Source organism: Dipodomys ordii, unplaced genomic scaffold (genome assembly GCF_000151885.1).
Source record: "Dipodomys ordii isolate 6190 unplaced genomic scaffold, Dord_2.0 Scaffold27, whole genome shotgun sequence".
Classification (NCBI taxonomy): domain Eukaryota; kingdom Metazoa; phylum Chordata; class Mammalia; order Rodentia; family Heteromyidae; genus Dipodomys; species Dipodomys ordii.
The window spans coordinates 401,009-415,924 of record NW_012267243.1 but is presented as its reverse complement, the minus strand read 5'-3'; the positions used below and the strand labels follow the sequence as shown (position 1 = coordinate 415,924).

Genomic DNA, 14,916 nt, shown 5'->3' with positions numbered 1-14,916 from the left:
ATGGAATATAACAATAAAACCTCTGTGCAATTAGTAGACATTAATAAAAATTGAAAATAATTTGTGGTGACAGAAACATTCTGCAGACTTGAAGATATAGCTGTTCAATTCAAGAACAGAGAATAAAGACTATCAAAATAATATTCTCATAAAAAGTGGGATATGTTCCCACATACATAAAATGAATCAGGAGAGGAGAAAAATGGTTAGGGAAAATATTTAAAGCCAAATAATATGATTTAAATCTTCCTTTGGAAAATCATTAGCAAGTCAGGTGCTGGTGGCTCATGCCTATAATCCTTACTTCTAAGGAGGCTGAGATCTGAGGATCACAGTTCAAAGCCAGCCTGGACAGGAAAGTCTGTGAGATTGTTTTCTCCAATAAACCACCAGAAAACTGGCTATGGTGCTGTGCCTCGAGTGGTAGAGCTCTCTCCTTGAGCTGAAGATCTCAGGGACAGCCCCCAGACCCGGAGTTCAAGCCCCATGACTGGCCAAAAATAATCAACAAAAAATCATTAGCATGACTGATGAAACATAAAAAACCATTAGCATATCCAAGAAGTTCAACAGAGTTAATGTAGATAAACCCAGAGTCCCATATCCTAATGTGTTATAGTCAAATTATGGAAAAGCTAAGCTTAAAAGAATCCTGAAAGCAGTGAGAAGAAAAGCATTCATCACAGACAAAAAAACTTCCAAAACACACAAATAATAGTAGCAATAAAAGTAACAGTAACAGCACACTCTTACCCCACTAACAGCTGGCCTGTAACACTGAAAATGCTTGAAAGTCAAAGCAATCAGCAAATCTGATACACAGGAAAACAATTAAAAAATAGAGACAAAGACGTTTCTAACTAATACATGAGTGATTTTGTCACTAACATCTCTTTCAAGGAATACTAAAGAGATGGGGCATGATGATGTCCTGAGTAGAAAGGACACTAGTAATAACATGTATGATACAGTAAAAAACAATTAACATAGAAAAATATTTAAAGACAAATTAGTGGCTGATTTCTAATTATAAGAAATAAATTTTCTGGCACTGGGATTTGAATTCAGAGCTTTGTACCTGCTTGCTCAGTTTAGCTGGTTTTCTAGCATTTGGGCCATGCCTTCATCCTTGAGTTTTATTTTGGAAGTAGGGTCTTGCTGAGTTTTCTGCCCATCCTAGCCTCAAACTGTTATCCTCTGAATCTCAGTCTCTTGAGTACCTAGGTTACAGATTCGTGCCCAGAAAAATGTTCTAGTTTTAAAAATACTATAAGGTTTTAAATCCAGGCTATGACAACATACTGTATTTCTAAGAAAAATGAACACAGATCTCTTAACTCTGCTTAAAATTTCAAATTGATAAATAATCTGTATTGTTTTTCTATATCCTATCTTAAGTTATAATCAGCATTTCATACAAGGTAGTCAGTATTGCCTTGTAAAATTCTAGAGATATGTGATGTATGACTCATACCAAGCAGTAATTTGTTGTGTTTAGTTTCCCCTTTATTTTTCTTCATCTAACTTAGTACATCATGGTCATCATTCTTAGTGTTCTGTCATGGTCCCATGGATTTTCACTGTCTTGCTTTAGTAACCACTATACCCATTCTTTCCTCATCATAGGCTGCTATACATTTTCTCTATTGAGCCATTCAGGATTGCATGGAATCTGTCAGTATCACATTCTTCCTTACTCATCTTACTGTGGCTTTGAGGTTCAGCTCATATATTTATTTCACTTTCATTTTTTCTCATGTTCACTCACATCAGTATTGTCTCTTTAAAGGTAAACTGTTGTAAATTTTATTCCTTTATGTGTTCCTCACACTTTTAAAATTTCCTTATTAATTTTAACAAGCATTTAATCAGGTAAAGTTTGTGGAAGACAACTGTGTCTGAATCTATTTTTAGGATTTCCTTCTTCACAAAGGTGTAAACATGTCTCTTGTTAAGATTCTTTTGATTTTGTTTTTAAATCTAATGCCACAAAATTATTTGGAGGGAGTAACATTGTTGTAAAGACTCATACTAAGATTTACCGCATAGTTGACATTTTAAGAAGATGTCACAGTATTGTAAAATCTCAAAGTATTTTCAGCAGAAATAGGGTCCATACCCTTACTAATTAGTGCTAACACAAGACTGATATGTCCCCACTTTGGGTAGGTCTTAGAAGCAAATCTCAAACATTGTACATTAAGCTCCTTTCCAACTCTCTAAATCCGGTGAGCCATACTAGTGATATACAAACTATGAAATGGATTTGTAACATCTATTGCCAGTGCTGATTATCAAGGAACATATAAATTCTGTAATTAAGTTAAGCTATGTGGGCAGCTTGAGTCAGCTTCTTATCTGAAGCAAAGATGTGGATAGAATTCCTTCCGGTCATGGATTCATTTTTGTTTTGAACCTTTCTACTGATAATGCCATCTGAATTCTTAGAGACCAGTGGTATTCAGTTCATTCTTTTTTACCCATTCCAAGTCAGACTTTCCTTCCACCCTTAGCATCAGGTGTGTGTTTTTTTTTTTTTTCTAGAGGGATGAAGCGGGGAAAAAAAGACAATGAAGGAAATGAATAAATTATTGAATATGTTTGCATTGACAACCTCCTCAGGTGACACTCATCCCCCTACCCTCGCCATGATTCTCACCTTCTTCCCGATGACCCCTGAAAAGAGGAGAAAAAGGTGAGAAGGGCCAAGGAAATGTTACACACTGGGCAGAACTTCTGTTGGAGAAGATATCAAGGGTGTAGAGATCTTCCAGAAAAGGGAAAACCCAGTGTAGAAGAAAGGGAAAGAGGCCCTGGAAGGGTGAGTGCACCAGAGCATTGTGTGTGAAGATGCTGACTTGCTGCTCGGAGTCCAAATCCAGATTGAGTTGCATGTCTCTTTCATTCCTGCGAATAACGCATATATTCCTGCTTGCCATGATTATAATATTAGACAGTATTTACCTGACTTCTGATTAAGAAGACACGCAAAGCACACCCGCAATCACAAAAAATAAACAAGAAACAAGATCTGTGTAGATTAACTCTTCACATATTGGTTCTTATTAGAAAAGCATGTTGAACTCTATGAGGACAACGTCCATATTCCTGGTTGTCCTCACGAGGAAACTCAGTGTTATTCCGCAGTCTAGAAGCTTGCTCCTGATCTTGTGTTTCCAGTCATGTTTCCAGCAAGCAAGTTTAAGTAAATTATTTTCTTTCATGCCTCTATCTAGCTTTTAGGTTTCTGTTCAATAGCAGTGTAAATGATAGGATACTAAAGAAACTGGAAATGTTAGAATATATCAAGGATGCCTCTTTCCTGACCCTTAAACACATGTTAAAGAACAGTGTTTAGATATCATTTTCATTGTACCAGAGGCATGGCTAGGTAAAAGTATCAACCTGGCATGAAGTAAAATCTGCCATGATATATTTACCTATGTCTAGCTGTCTTGGTTTCTGTCTCTCTGTCTGGCTCTCTTTTCATTTACATTAGGTTTTGATTTATTATGCCATTTTGTGTCTGTGAAGGACCTCCACCTTAATTAAACTTGTCCTGTTACCAGATAATAGAACTCAACAAATACTTTGACACTAAAGATCCGTCTCTGCTTTCCTTTCCCTATCCCAATATCAAAGTTGGCTAGGAAGAAAGAATCCCATCCAGAAAGTCTTGTTCTTCATTAGTCACTCTTGGTGATTAATGTATTTTAATTTTTAAGTGACTATAATATGTTAATACCTTAGATAATTCATGTCTACTATGCAGACAGATTATTTATGAGGTATTAAACTATGGTGGCATGTTTTCTTCACTCCCAGGAAACTGTGGTACAGAATTATAGTTCTCTGCATATATACAATTACTCTCACCATCATCCACATTCATTCCCCATGCCCCATACCAGTGATTGCCTTCTTGTTTCTTCTTGTTTTTTCTTGTTTCTACTTCTACTTTCAAGTTTTTGTTTTCTTCTTCCTTAAAATACTTTATCTTTCTGAGTCTAGCTTAATTTGCTTACCATTATAATTTCTAGTTCTATCCATTTCTCCTCACATGGCATAATTTATTCCTATTAATGGCTGTGTAAAACTCCATTGTGTAGATGCATCACATTAAAAACATCCTTTCATGTATTTGTGAGCATCTAGGTTGCTTCCATGAATAGTGCTGTCAAATAGATGTATAGGTGTGTCCACTATATGCTAACTTTGAGTCCTTTGCCTAGCAACTTGAAGCCCTAATTTAAAAAACACCAAAAGTAAGGATAAGGACACTCTTGAGTCAAACCACCCCAGTTCCGTGTGGTGAATGTGTGTCATTGAAGCAGGCAAACGATAAAATATCTACCCTAACAGTACCTAAGTCATTGGGTTATAGAGTGACAAGATGAATCAGAGGAAACCTTTTATTGATTGCACACTAAATAATCTTTCCTCAGTGCCCACTTGCTGAAAAATAGTGACAGCAAAAGAAGGAATGGTCTCAATGTTAGCTTCTATTCCTTTTTATTTATCAATAACCTTTCTCCCTTATCTATGTCATTTACTTGTGATAATTAACATGTTTCTTTGATAGAATACTGACAAACAAAATAAGATGCTGATATCTATATTTTATAGATATTTGATTATCATTTTTTTCAATTTTCCTGAAAACACTTGTTGCTGGAAGTATAAGCAGTGGCCTAGCACATGTGTAGTTGTTGCTTCCATTTAGTGTTATAGATCCTGGGATGTGGAAGGAACGAGATCAGCATTAGCATCATGGGACAATTGGAAGTGAAATCAGAAGCCATACAGAAGCAATTACACTACTCAGTTGAGGAATTTTTGCGTCTAGTCCTTCAAAAAGAAGGAAGAGAAGGAGGTGGAGGGGGGGGAAAGGAGGGAGGAAGAAGAAGAAGAAGAAAGAGGATAAGGAGGAAGAAGAAGAAGAAAGAAGAAGAAGCAAGAGGAGAAGATGTTGGAGAAGAAGGATTAGAAGAGGAAGAAGAGGAAGAAGAACAAGAAGAAGAAAGAAGAGGAAGAAGAAAGAAAGACGAAGAAGAAAAAGGAGGAGAAGGAAGAGGAGGAGAAGAAAAAGGTGGTGGTGGTGGAGGGGGAAGAGGAGCAGGAGGAGGAGGAGGTGGTGGAGAAAAAAGAAGACATCCAGCTCTCTAAATTGAAGTATAAAATGTATATCAAGAACATCCAGTACGAGAGTCCCAGGCTATAAGAGATCAGAGAGGCTCTTGTGGGGAACCTCATTCCAGTTTCTGGTCAGTCTTCTGAGGTTGGTTGAGATTCAGAGAGGTGACAAGCAAAGCTGGGTTCTTTATGTCATGTCCAGAGAACTAAGTTAAGGAGTAGGGAATTCTTGATCATGTAGAGTGCTTTCTTTTCAAGGAACATTTTTAGATTTTGACTCTGAGAGGTGTCCAATTTCATTTTAGCTGTACAGATTCTTCCTACATTTTGAAAGTAGAACTTTGTCTGAGGTCAACCAGGTAATATGAAAGTATCACTCTTGGGCTGGGTCAGTGTCAAGATGTCCTCTTACCTACAGGGTGTGATGTCTGTGGGGAAGGACATTCTGTTGTGCATCTTAATTCAAATCCATGCAAGCAGATAACAGAACTTCAGGCCTCTGGATGCTGAATGGCCCAAAGCATGTTCAAAGCTCCACACTAGCATTCCTCCTTTCAAGTGTAGCCGAGCCAAGATTTAAGATGTTTACTGTTTGGTGGACCATTGTGTGAGGTCATTCAGAGAAAACTGCTTATTAGTTTCTGATTTCCACTGATTCAAAATTGACAAATGAAGCCTGCGATTAGTAGCTGTAATACTAACTACTCAGGAGGCTAAGATTTGAGGATCTAGGTTCAAATCTAGCCTGGGCAGGAAAATCTATCATAAATCTAGAAGTGGAGCTGTGGCTCAAGTGGTAGAGTGCTAACCTGGAACAAGAAAGCTAAGGGGAAGCATCCAGGCCCTGAGTTCCAGCTACGGTACACACACACACACACACACACACACACACACAAGGACAAAGTTCAATTTTCAAAATTAGAAACTTGAATCTAAATGAGAATTGTAGTATTCAAATGGATGTTTAAAGAATGCTTAAAAAATAACGCTTTGTACATTCCCAAGAGGGAAGGAATTAGCTATAGTATAGATTGTTCTCTTTATTCTAGGTATTTAAGCTTGTGACTTTATATTACTTCTGTTTTTCACATTTGAATATAAATAATATATAAAGCTTCTAGCTGTTGGATTACAACATATAACACCAATACCTAGTGTTTGTAAGATATATTATTCTTTAAAAATAGTCTATATGTCACTCTGTGCATCTGAAATTGTGCGAGTATTATCAGTGAATTATTAACTGTATTCTGAAGATAGGAAATGAGGACTCACGGGCAGATTCTTGTCTTAAGATACATAAGTGCTTTTATGCAAAGATAATAGGTTTCCCATTCCTGTACAGGTCCAATAATTGGAAATTCAGGTATGAGAAATGGTCTGTTTTCATTTCCCTCCATTCCTAAGTCCTTTGCTCAGTTTGATTTTACTGTTTCTGAATTGGCAGTATTCTTCAGTGCATCACATACCATTGATAAGCTGCTTTGTGCTCCCTATCTGTATGTGAAGTAGCCATTCTAACATTCTAGAGTTCTGCTCTGGAATTCCTCTTTATCTAATCTTGGAAGTTGATTCTTATTTACCCTGTTCAGAGACAAGTTTACCTTATTGGATCAGACATTTATCCCTCTAATCTAATATCCTGTTTCCAACAAGACCCTGACATACTGTTTCAAAAGAGAACAGTTTTTTTTTTTTTACTTTCTTGAGTAAAACTTATTACAACTGCATTTAGATTGTGAGCATATTATTTAGCTCCTTTTTTCAGTACATGAGTATAGTAGATTGAAAGAAATTGCAAGACACTTCAAATTATCCCCATTGGATATCTAGTGTTGAACCCTGTGAGCAAATATCCAACGTGATATGAATAAAATTCATACTTCAGAAAATTTCTTGAAGCTGGGTTCTGGTGGCTCATGCCTGCAATCCTAGCTAGTCAGGTTGCAGAGATTTAGGTATAGCAGTTTCAAACAAGCCCAGCTTGACCATGAGACTCTTAAGTCCAATTAACCACTCAAAAACCAGACGTAGAGCTCAGAGACAGTGCCTAGGCCCTGAGTTCAAGCTCCATAACTGACTAAATAAATAATAAAATAAAACTCCCTGAGTTAGCAACATTTACTATTATTGGTCTACTAAGTAATTATTTAAATACAACTTTGTTTACTTAAGAAATACAATTTATTTTCCTTCTGTTATGTTTTGATGTGATACTGAAACAATATTTCCCTCAGGATCTGCATTTACTGAAAACTATCTTGCAGTTTTTGAGTGTAGTACTAAAGCTACAGACCAACTACCATTTGGATATTTTCAGAGGTTCAAAAACCTATGTCAGCATCATCTGTGGCATTTCTAAAAAGATGTAATCTAAGTCACTACTCTAGGAAAAATTGACTTTTTAGGATGAAGAACAAGAACCTTCATTTAATAAGAAACCTAAGGGCCAGAAGTGTAAAACCATAGTAAAATGTGTGCCTGCATGTGTTCAGGCCTCCGCACTAAAACAAATAATAATAATAGAAAACCAAAAACAAATACACAAGTCCTCCCAAACCTTGTGCAAGTTTGGAATGATGTTTTCAAGTTTAAAGAAGGGCTTCTGAAAGTAGAGGAGTGGTTCAAATAGTAGCTATGTCTGGTTCGTAAGAGCCCCTTGGGTTAAAACACACTACCACCAACAAAACCCAAAAAACTAAAAGTCGAGGGAAGTGAAAGTCTATAAAATTCTTGGTTAGTAAAGAAAGTATTAAACTAAAAAAAGAAAGAAAAAATGATGTTAAGCAAGAGTTACTCAAGTTCGAAAAGTATAGGTTAAAAGTCAAGAAACAACATGCAAATGCCAACATTTTAGGAGCAGATGCTTGGATATGTTTGAAGAATGGATGGGAATGAATGAAACTTGATCCATGGAGGACTTTTAAAATGTGATTTGATTATTCCTCTTCCTTTGTGGTAGGGCCCAGAGACTTAAAATTTAAATTTTCCAGTTTGATCTTCTGGTATAAGGAGTATAGTTTTAGAAACACTAGATTTTGAGACACCAATCATTAATCTTTTGCATGGATCTATGCATGATACCATGTACAGATACACACTGCCATGTATGGGACAGGGTAGGTTCCAAAGATAGAGATGTGTTATCATGGATGTGAAGTGATTCCAGACTAGAGAAGCAGATGAAGAAGTGAGATGAGTCCAGACTGGCTTTGGTGATGTTGGCTTTAGTGGATGGATGGAGAATGGGTACACTTACTTCAATACATGGACTAGAAGATGAGAAGCTGGCTGGGGGATTGGGTCTAAGACTAAGAATTTGGTGTTCAGACACTTCTGTGGGTAATTGAAGTTGAGATACATTTTAAGAAAATAGGAACTTGCTGGGTTGAAGGTATAGGTAGTAATTATAGAAGTAATTATATGGAAGTAACTAGAGATCTTACAGTAAAGAGAGAGAGAAAGGTGCAGAGGGCAGGACTTCAGGACACACTGAAGAAGGTAAAGCAGAATGAATTACCTTCACAAGGACTGAGAAGTTCTAGCAGGAGCCTGGAAGAAATGCTTTTACTTTGAGGTTGTGCTTAACGTGTCAGCTCCATGAGAGACCAAATTCCAGTGTGCCAGTACATTAAAAGTGCAAAGCATAACGGGAAACCTCAGTAAAAACAGACATAGAGACACAACTCGACTGCCTTCCTATCAATCTCGATGTGTACAAGAGATGTGTCTTCTGTTTTTCTGATACTTATTGTCTATTTTTTCCAGCTCAAAGGAAGGCAGTGCTATTGCTAGAACCAGTTTGTTGAAATAGTTGATGTATATTCAAGTGTTAAACTATTTTTTCAGAGTGAAATTTAATAAGATGCTTACAGGCCAGATTTAGAATAAAAACTTGTGTCATAAGCTTGTGTCATATTCTTCTTCCTGTAAGAAATAAGTGCCTCTAATGAGGCTGTCTCTTACTTTTATTTATTTATTTTTTTAGCACTAGAATGTGAACTCAGTACGTCACATTTGCTATGTAAAACTCTATTGTTTTTAGCTTCATGTCTGGCGGCTTTAGTTATGTTTCAAATGTGGCCTTGTATTTTTGTCTTGGTCTAATCTAGGACCAGGATCCTCCTATTTATGCCTCCCAAGTGCTAGAGTGACAGGAATGTTCCATCACCACACCCAGCTTGTTGTTTGAGATGGGATCTTGGTAACTTCTTTTTCCTTAGGGCCAGTCTCAAACCTCCATCTCTGCCACTGGTGCTGGATTAGAAGCCCACACAACCACTGGGATTATAGAGATATACCACCTAAACAGCTGGTTTTGTCCCTTACCATGGGAGGATTCAGAAATGACTGGGAGGTTTTATGGTCAATTCTTCTGCAAGAGCTTTGTTGTTGTTATTGCTATTTTATTATTATTTGCCATTCTTATTCCTGCCAGGGAACTGAGAAGGCTATTATTACTTTGAGAGTATTATTTTACTTTGTGACCTTGTGTGATTTTGAGTACAATTACTTCATTAGTTTTCTGACTGAGCAAACTTAAACCAAAAAGGAAGACAGGGAAATCGAAGTTGATAGCTGTTAAATCAGCTCGTCATTTCTGGTAATTTGACCAGAATTACTTTTTCCTGTTTTTTTCCTTCAACATTTTTCTAAGCAGATTGAAAACAGAAGAGTAAATACAAATTGGTGGCCCTCAGGGATGGGGACTTGAGATAAGAATTTCCTAAACAAAATTGATGGGTTTGTTTTCTTGTTTTTTTTTTTTTTTTGGCTTTTGTTTTTAAATTCTCTGGAACATGTGGTTTGGACATTTCTGTTCTGTTTTTTTTTTTTTTTTTTTTTTGGGTCTGGTCCTGGGCGCTGTCCCTCAGCTCCTCAGCTCAAGGCTAGCGCTCTACCACTTGAGCCACAGTGCCACTTCCGGCTTTTTTTCTTTTTGCTTATGTGGTGCTGAGGAATCGAACCCAGGGCCTCATGCATGCAAGGCAAGCGCTCTACCACTGAGCCACCTTCCCAGCCCTGGACATTTCTGTTCTGTAGTAGTTTGTCCACTCCAGTTTACGACAAGCTTCTCAGGGGTGTATGCCTTCACCCTTCTTCCTGACTCTCTGGATAGCCAGACGAGACTGAGCCCATGTTTTCCCTCCAGTTTGCATATTTCTGTTCTTCTCTTCAATGAAAATGTCTCCACAAAACCTGGGTCAAATGCAGAAAGAAAAGAACTGCCAGCACAATAGCAAGCCTTCTCAATGATCCAGATAAAAGCACATTTTCTACTTCCTGGAAGAACTGATCTGGTCTGGCCAATTCTCTGCACCCATGCTGTTATTTTGCCTTCCACTTGACCAGTTCTTCAAAGCCTCATGTTAAGAGACAAACACTTCAAATTTCAGGCTCTGAATAATCCAGATTTTAATTGTTATTTCAGAAAACAGTCTGATTTTTGTAAGAAATCAGTCAGGCCCTTTTAAGCCTAGCAGAGTATGACTTAAAGGCTGGTGTTGAATACAAAGGAGGGGATTGGTGGATATGTGCGTGTGAGTGTGTGTGTGTGTGTGCATGTGTGTGTGTGTGTCTGCATGTGTGTGTCTGTCTGTGTGTCTGTGTGTTTGTCTGTGTGTCTGTCTGTCTGTACTGGGCCTTGTATTCAGGGCCTGGGTGCTGTCCCTAAGCTTTGAGTCACAGCTCCACTTCCAGTTTTGTGCTTAATTAATCAGAGATAAGAGTCTTAAGGACTTCCCTGACCGAGGAAGCTTTGAACAGCAATTCTCAGATCTCAGCCTTCTAAGTAGCTAGGATTATAAGCGTGAGCCACCAGAGCCCAGAAGATTTGTGGATTTTTGAAATTCATTATATAAAGCTCCAGAGCCCTCTTCAAACATGAGCAAGAATATTTGGAATATTTGAAGGAATGACACATTATTTTCTCTTTACTTACTTTCCTTTTAGGATGAATACACATTTATCAGATTAAAACTTTCTCCTTTTTTTTTCTTTCTTGAGCAGGTTGTCAAGTTATTAAGCAATAAAAGATCACAAGCAGTTGGAATTTTAATGTCCAGTCTTCATTTAGATATGAAAGACATACAGCATGGTGAGTATTAGAACAAAACTCCCCCTTTTGAATAATAAAAGCTAAATGGAAGAATATGAGGTTTGATGGTGAATTCATTTTGAACTTAACTGTGTCTAGGGAACATAGTGCGTCCAGGCTTTCTGCCATGGTTATTTTTGGAAAATTACAAAGGGCCTGATTGTCATAGACATTAGTATTCTATCATTCTGTCAAAATAAAAAGCCATTGACTGAGTGGCTTTTAAACTACAGGAATTTGTTCCTCATACTTCTAGAGGTTATTCAAGCACAGCTCCACCTGGGCTGTGCTGCCAGCACTGTGGGTAATGAAGCCTCACGCTTCTGGCCTATGACTGTCCCTGGACCATGAACTTCCCTCCCATAGCTGCCATGCAGCTCTGATAACAGCCACGTCGGACTATGCTTAAGGTGATTTTTGAGACAGAATCTCCTAACTTTTTTGCGCTGCTGACCTCAAACCTTCACATTCCCAATATTTTCTTTCCAGGTTCCCAGATATATAGTCATATACCACCATGTCCATCCTTAGCTTACATTTTAAACAGGATTATAAAGTGTTTTCTACTGTTAGAATTAGGATGATTTGTACTATTTTTTAAAATGACATTTGATTCTATATTTTAATGTTTAAATTCTGTCCTATTCTGAATAGGAGTTTCTATTCCATAGATGTCTTTCACATTTATGCTGAGAGATATTACCTAAAGGTGAATACAGGAATGATACAAAAATATTCTCAAGGTCTTTTATGCTGCCCAAAACCTTAGAATAGATCTAAAGCAGATTGTTTTATTCAATGGAATGCCAGTTTACCTGTTAAAAGAATGTAGTTTCAAGTATAGACCTGACAACATTTAACTGGCTTTCTAGTTTCCCCATTTATGAATATGGACTCTATTTTTAGGCCTAATACATTGTGTGGAATTATTCATAAATAGCCCCAGCATGGTATGCTCTGTCAATTGATGAGTAAGTCTTAATCACAATTTACATTTTGATTAAATTGTTTTGATGGCGAGGAGACTTCCTCAAACTGAAACATTTGGGGTAATAGTCATAGGAGAGAAGGCCAAGCCTGGCGCCAACAAGGACTTGCTTTGCAAAAGCTGGCAGATGTAGCCCAGTTAAGTCACAGAATGAAATCTGAAAGTAATGATATGGTCTTTTCCTTCAGTCAAATATTCAACTTGGGCTGAGCTAATAATGAGAACCGTATGAATCAAGGAGCCTGCCTGACATGTCTGTCTGTGGTGCAGCCAGAGAGTTCATTGAAAATTTACTTGGTAACATGCAATGGGATTAGTCACAAGGTGTGAATGGCAGTCATTGGTTGATCATGCAGAATGAGGTGTAAACCTTATCCTCTTAGGATGAGAAGTGATGAATGGAGTCCCTTTGAATCTCTCCAACATTTATTAATTGTGTGTATGTGTGTGTGTGTGTGTGTGTGTGTGTGGTGTGTGTGTGAGTGTTATGCTGAATATTGGATCCTTGCTAAGGAACAGCGTTGCCACTATCTATATCACTCAGTCACACATACACAGTTCACACGCGTACACACACACACACACACACACACACATACACATACACACAAATGCACACAATATGGCACTTCATCAACTTCCATCTTTCCCATTTTACATGTGTTATCTTTGTCTCTTACCGGAAACTCCTATCTGTCTCTGTGTATTCTCTCAGCCTCTCATACATGCTGTACTGAGCCAAATCAAAAGAAAGTGTCATGGATCGGGATATTTTGAGGACTTCATTAAGAGAAGCATATGACCATTTATTAAGATATTTGTAGGCACGTGATATTGCAGGCAAGAAAAAAGGGGGAAAAAGAACCCTGAAGATACTCAAAAGTAAAGACTTATATGGGGAAGATTTACAGGAGTAATCATTTGTTTTCAAAGGCAGGATGGAAGGAAAGGGTCATGGTGTACTTTTTGAGCTTTACTGGAACTGAAATTGTTGTATTGTGTGCACCTTCCCTGCTGTGTATGAGGATGAAACCTTACAGCAAATTTATGCTGAGCATGTCCTTCAAAAGTCTCTCCATCCATGGATCACTGTCACTAAAACAGTGTAGAAGTCACCTGGCAAATGACTCCCATGATCAGAAGGGTTTTCAATCGCTTAGTACAAGAGTGTGTACATCTGAAGGCGGCGCTTACATCCATGACTTTGCTTATCATTTTGTTGTGTCAGGAAGGCAGTCACTAGTTAATCCTTTTAAATGAAATCCTTGTAAATTAACGTTTCAAATATGGTAAGAACTGTAGTATGATTTAGTAGTTTGAAACATTAACCAGTTTGTGCTGTTTGTTAAATATGGTCCAAAGGACAAGCATTTTAAACACTTAGATTTTTTATAGGTCATATATGTGTTTTTCACCTTAAGATATTGCCTTATTGCTTGAATGGAAGCAGCATGTTCTACTCTGAACAAGGCTGGTGAAGCTGAGATCCATTCCCAGAAAGGCAAAATCACATTGGTTAGATTTCTCATCCTTCAGACCTTCCATGACCACTTTTCTTTCTTTATCTCCTCTTGAGATTTTGCCTTGGTCAATTAGAAAGTACCTAGTGTGTTCTTTATCTCTTTGATGAAAATATGGTCAAATGTCTCAATTATCAAAATAAATACATCCAACTTGTGATTCTCCAAGTTGTAATTTTCTTCTGGAATTCTTTAATCCTACAAGAAAATCCTTTAGTGCTACTTGACACAAATTCAACGGGGCAAATCTACCTGGTTACATATACAATAAATGAATGTTTAATGTTTTTGACTAACCTGTCCCTAAACCATGCAATATGATGCACCTGCTTCAAAATACAAGAACATATCATGGCATAGCAAATGAGTTTAAAGAATATATTCCTGGAATTCAAGTAGGCTTTTTCCTTGGATAACTATGTAGTTTTCTATTTCAAGAATGGATTTTGGGGAATAATTGTGTACTGATTCCTATCAATTTTATTCCTTTATTATAATCCTTTAAGGAATTATAGCAAAAATGCATCATTTCCTCAAATTTTCAAGTTGAATGTTTAAATTTAACTATTGTCAACATTTTTTGGATAAATCTGCAGGAATATGAAATAAAACTAAGACATACCACTTTTAGAAATAATTTGCCTGTTTTCTTTTTTCTGGGAGTAAATGTTTTTTTTTCAAATGTCTTTATTGGAACTATGAAAGACAAACTTTAACTTTAACTTAACTATGAAAGACAAACTTAAACTTTATCTCTGACCTGTAGCTATTCTTGGGAAATAGTATTTGTGGAGCAAGACATAGCTTTGACATTTGACACCTGCCCTGTGAAATCCTTAAGGTCTCCAGAGAGTGGGCAGGCAGGGGCACTTAAGTTAGAGCTCTATACTGTCTAGAGTGTGCATTGCTGGCAGTAATGGACAAACACCTTTCCACAGCTAGCTTAAGGCAACTTACATTCTTTCATCTTTCTTCACAGCTGTTGTGAACTTGGACAATTCTGTGGTTGACCTGGAGACACTTCAAGCTCTTTATGAGAATGTAAGTAAGGGAAGATGTTTATGTGAATGTGTGATTCACATATAACACCTGTGCATGTGTGCACATAGGCACACTCTTCTAATATCCTCCAAGGAATCTAATCAGGTGCAGTAAACTTCCCTAAGTAGGGCTTGGTT

At 37.3% G+C, this 14,916-nt stretch overlaps 1 protein-coding gene across 1 annotated transcript in view; it reads left to right on the top strand.

The window, feature by feature from the left end:
- Positions 1–14,916, top strand: part of Fmn2 (formin 2) — a 170,115-nt gene that overhangs the window by 101,343 nt on the left and 53,856 nt on the right. The window contains exons 7-8 of the mRNA XM_013015633.1: positions 11,143–11,230; positions 14,718–14,779. Coding sequence (XP_012871087.1) covers positions 11,143–11,230; positions 14,718–14,779 — 150 coding nt within the window. The remainder of the gene's footprint in view (positions 1–11,142; positions 11,231–14,717; positions 14,780–14,916) is intronic.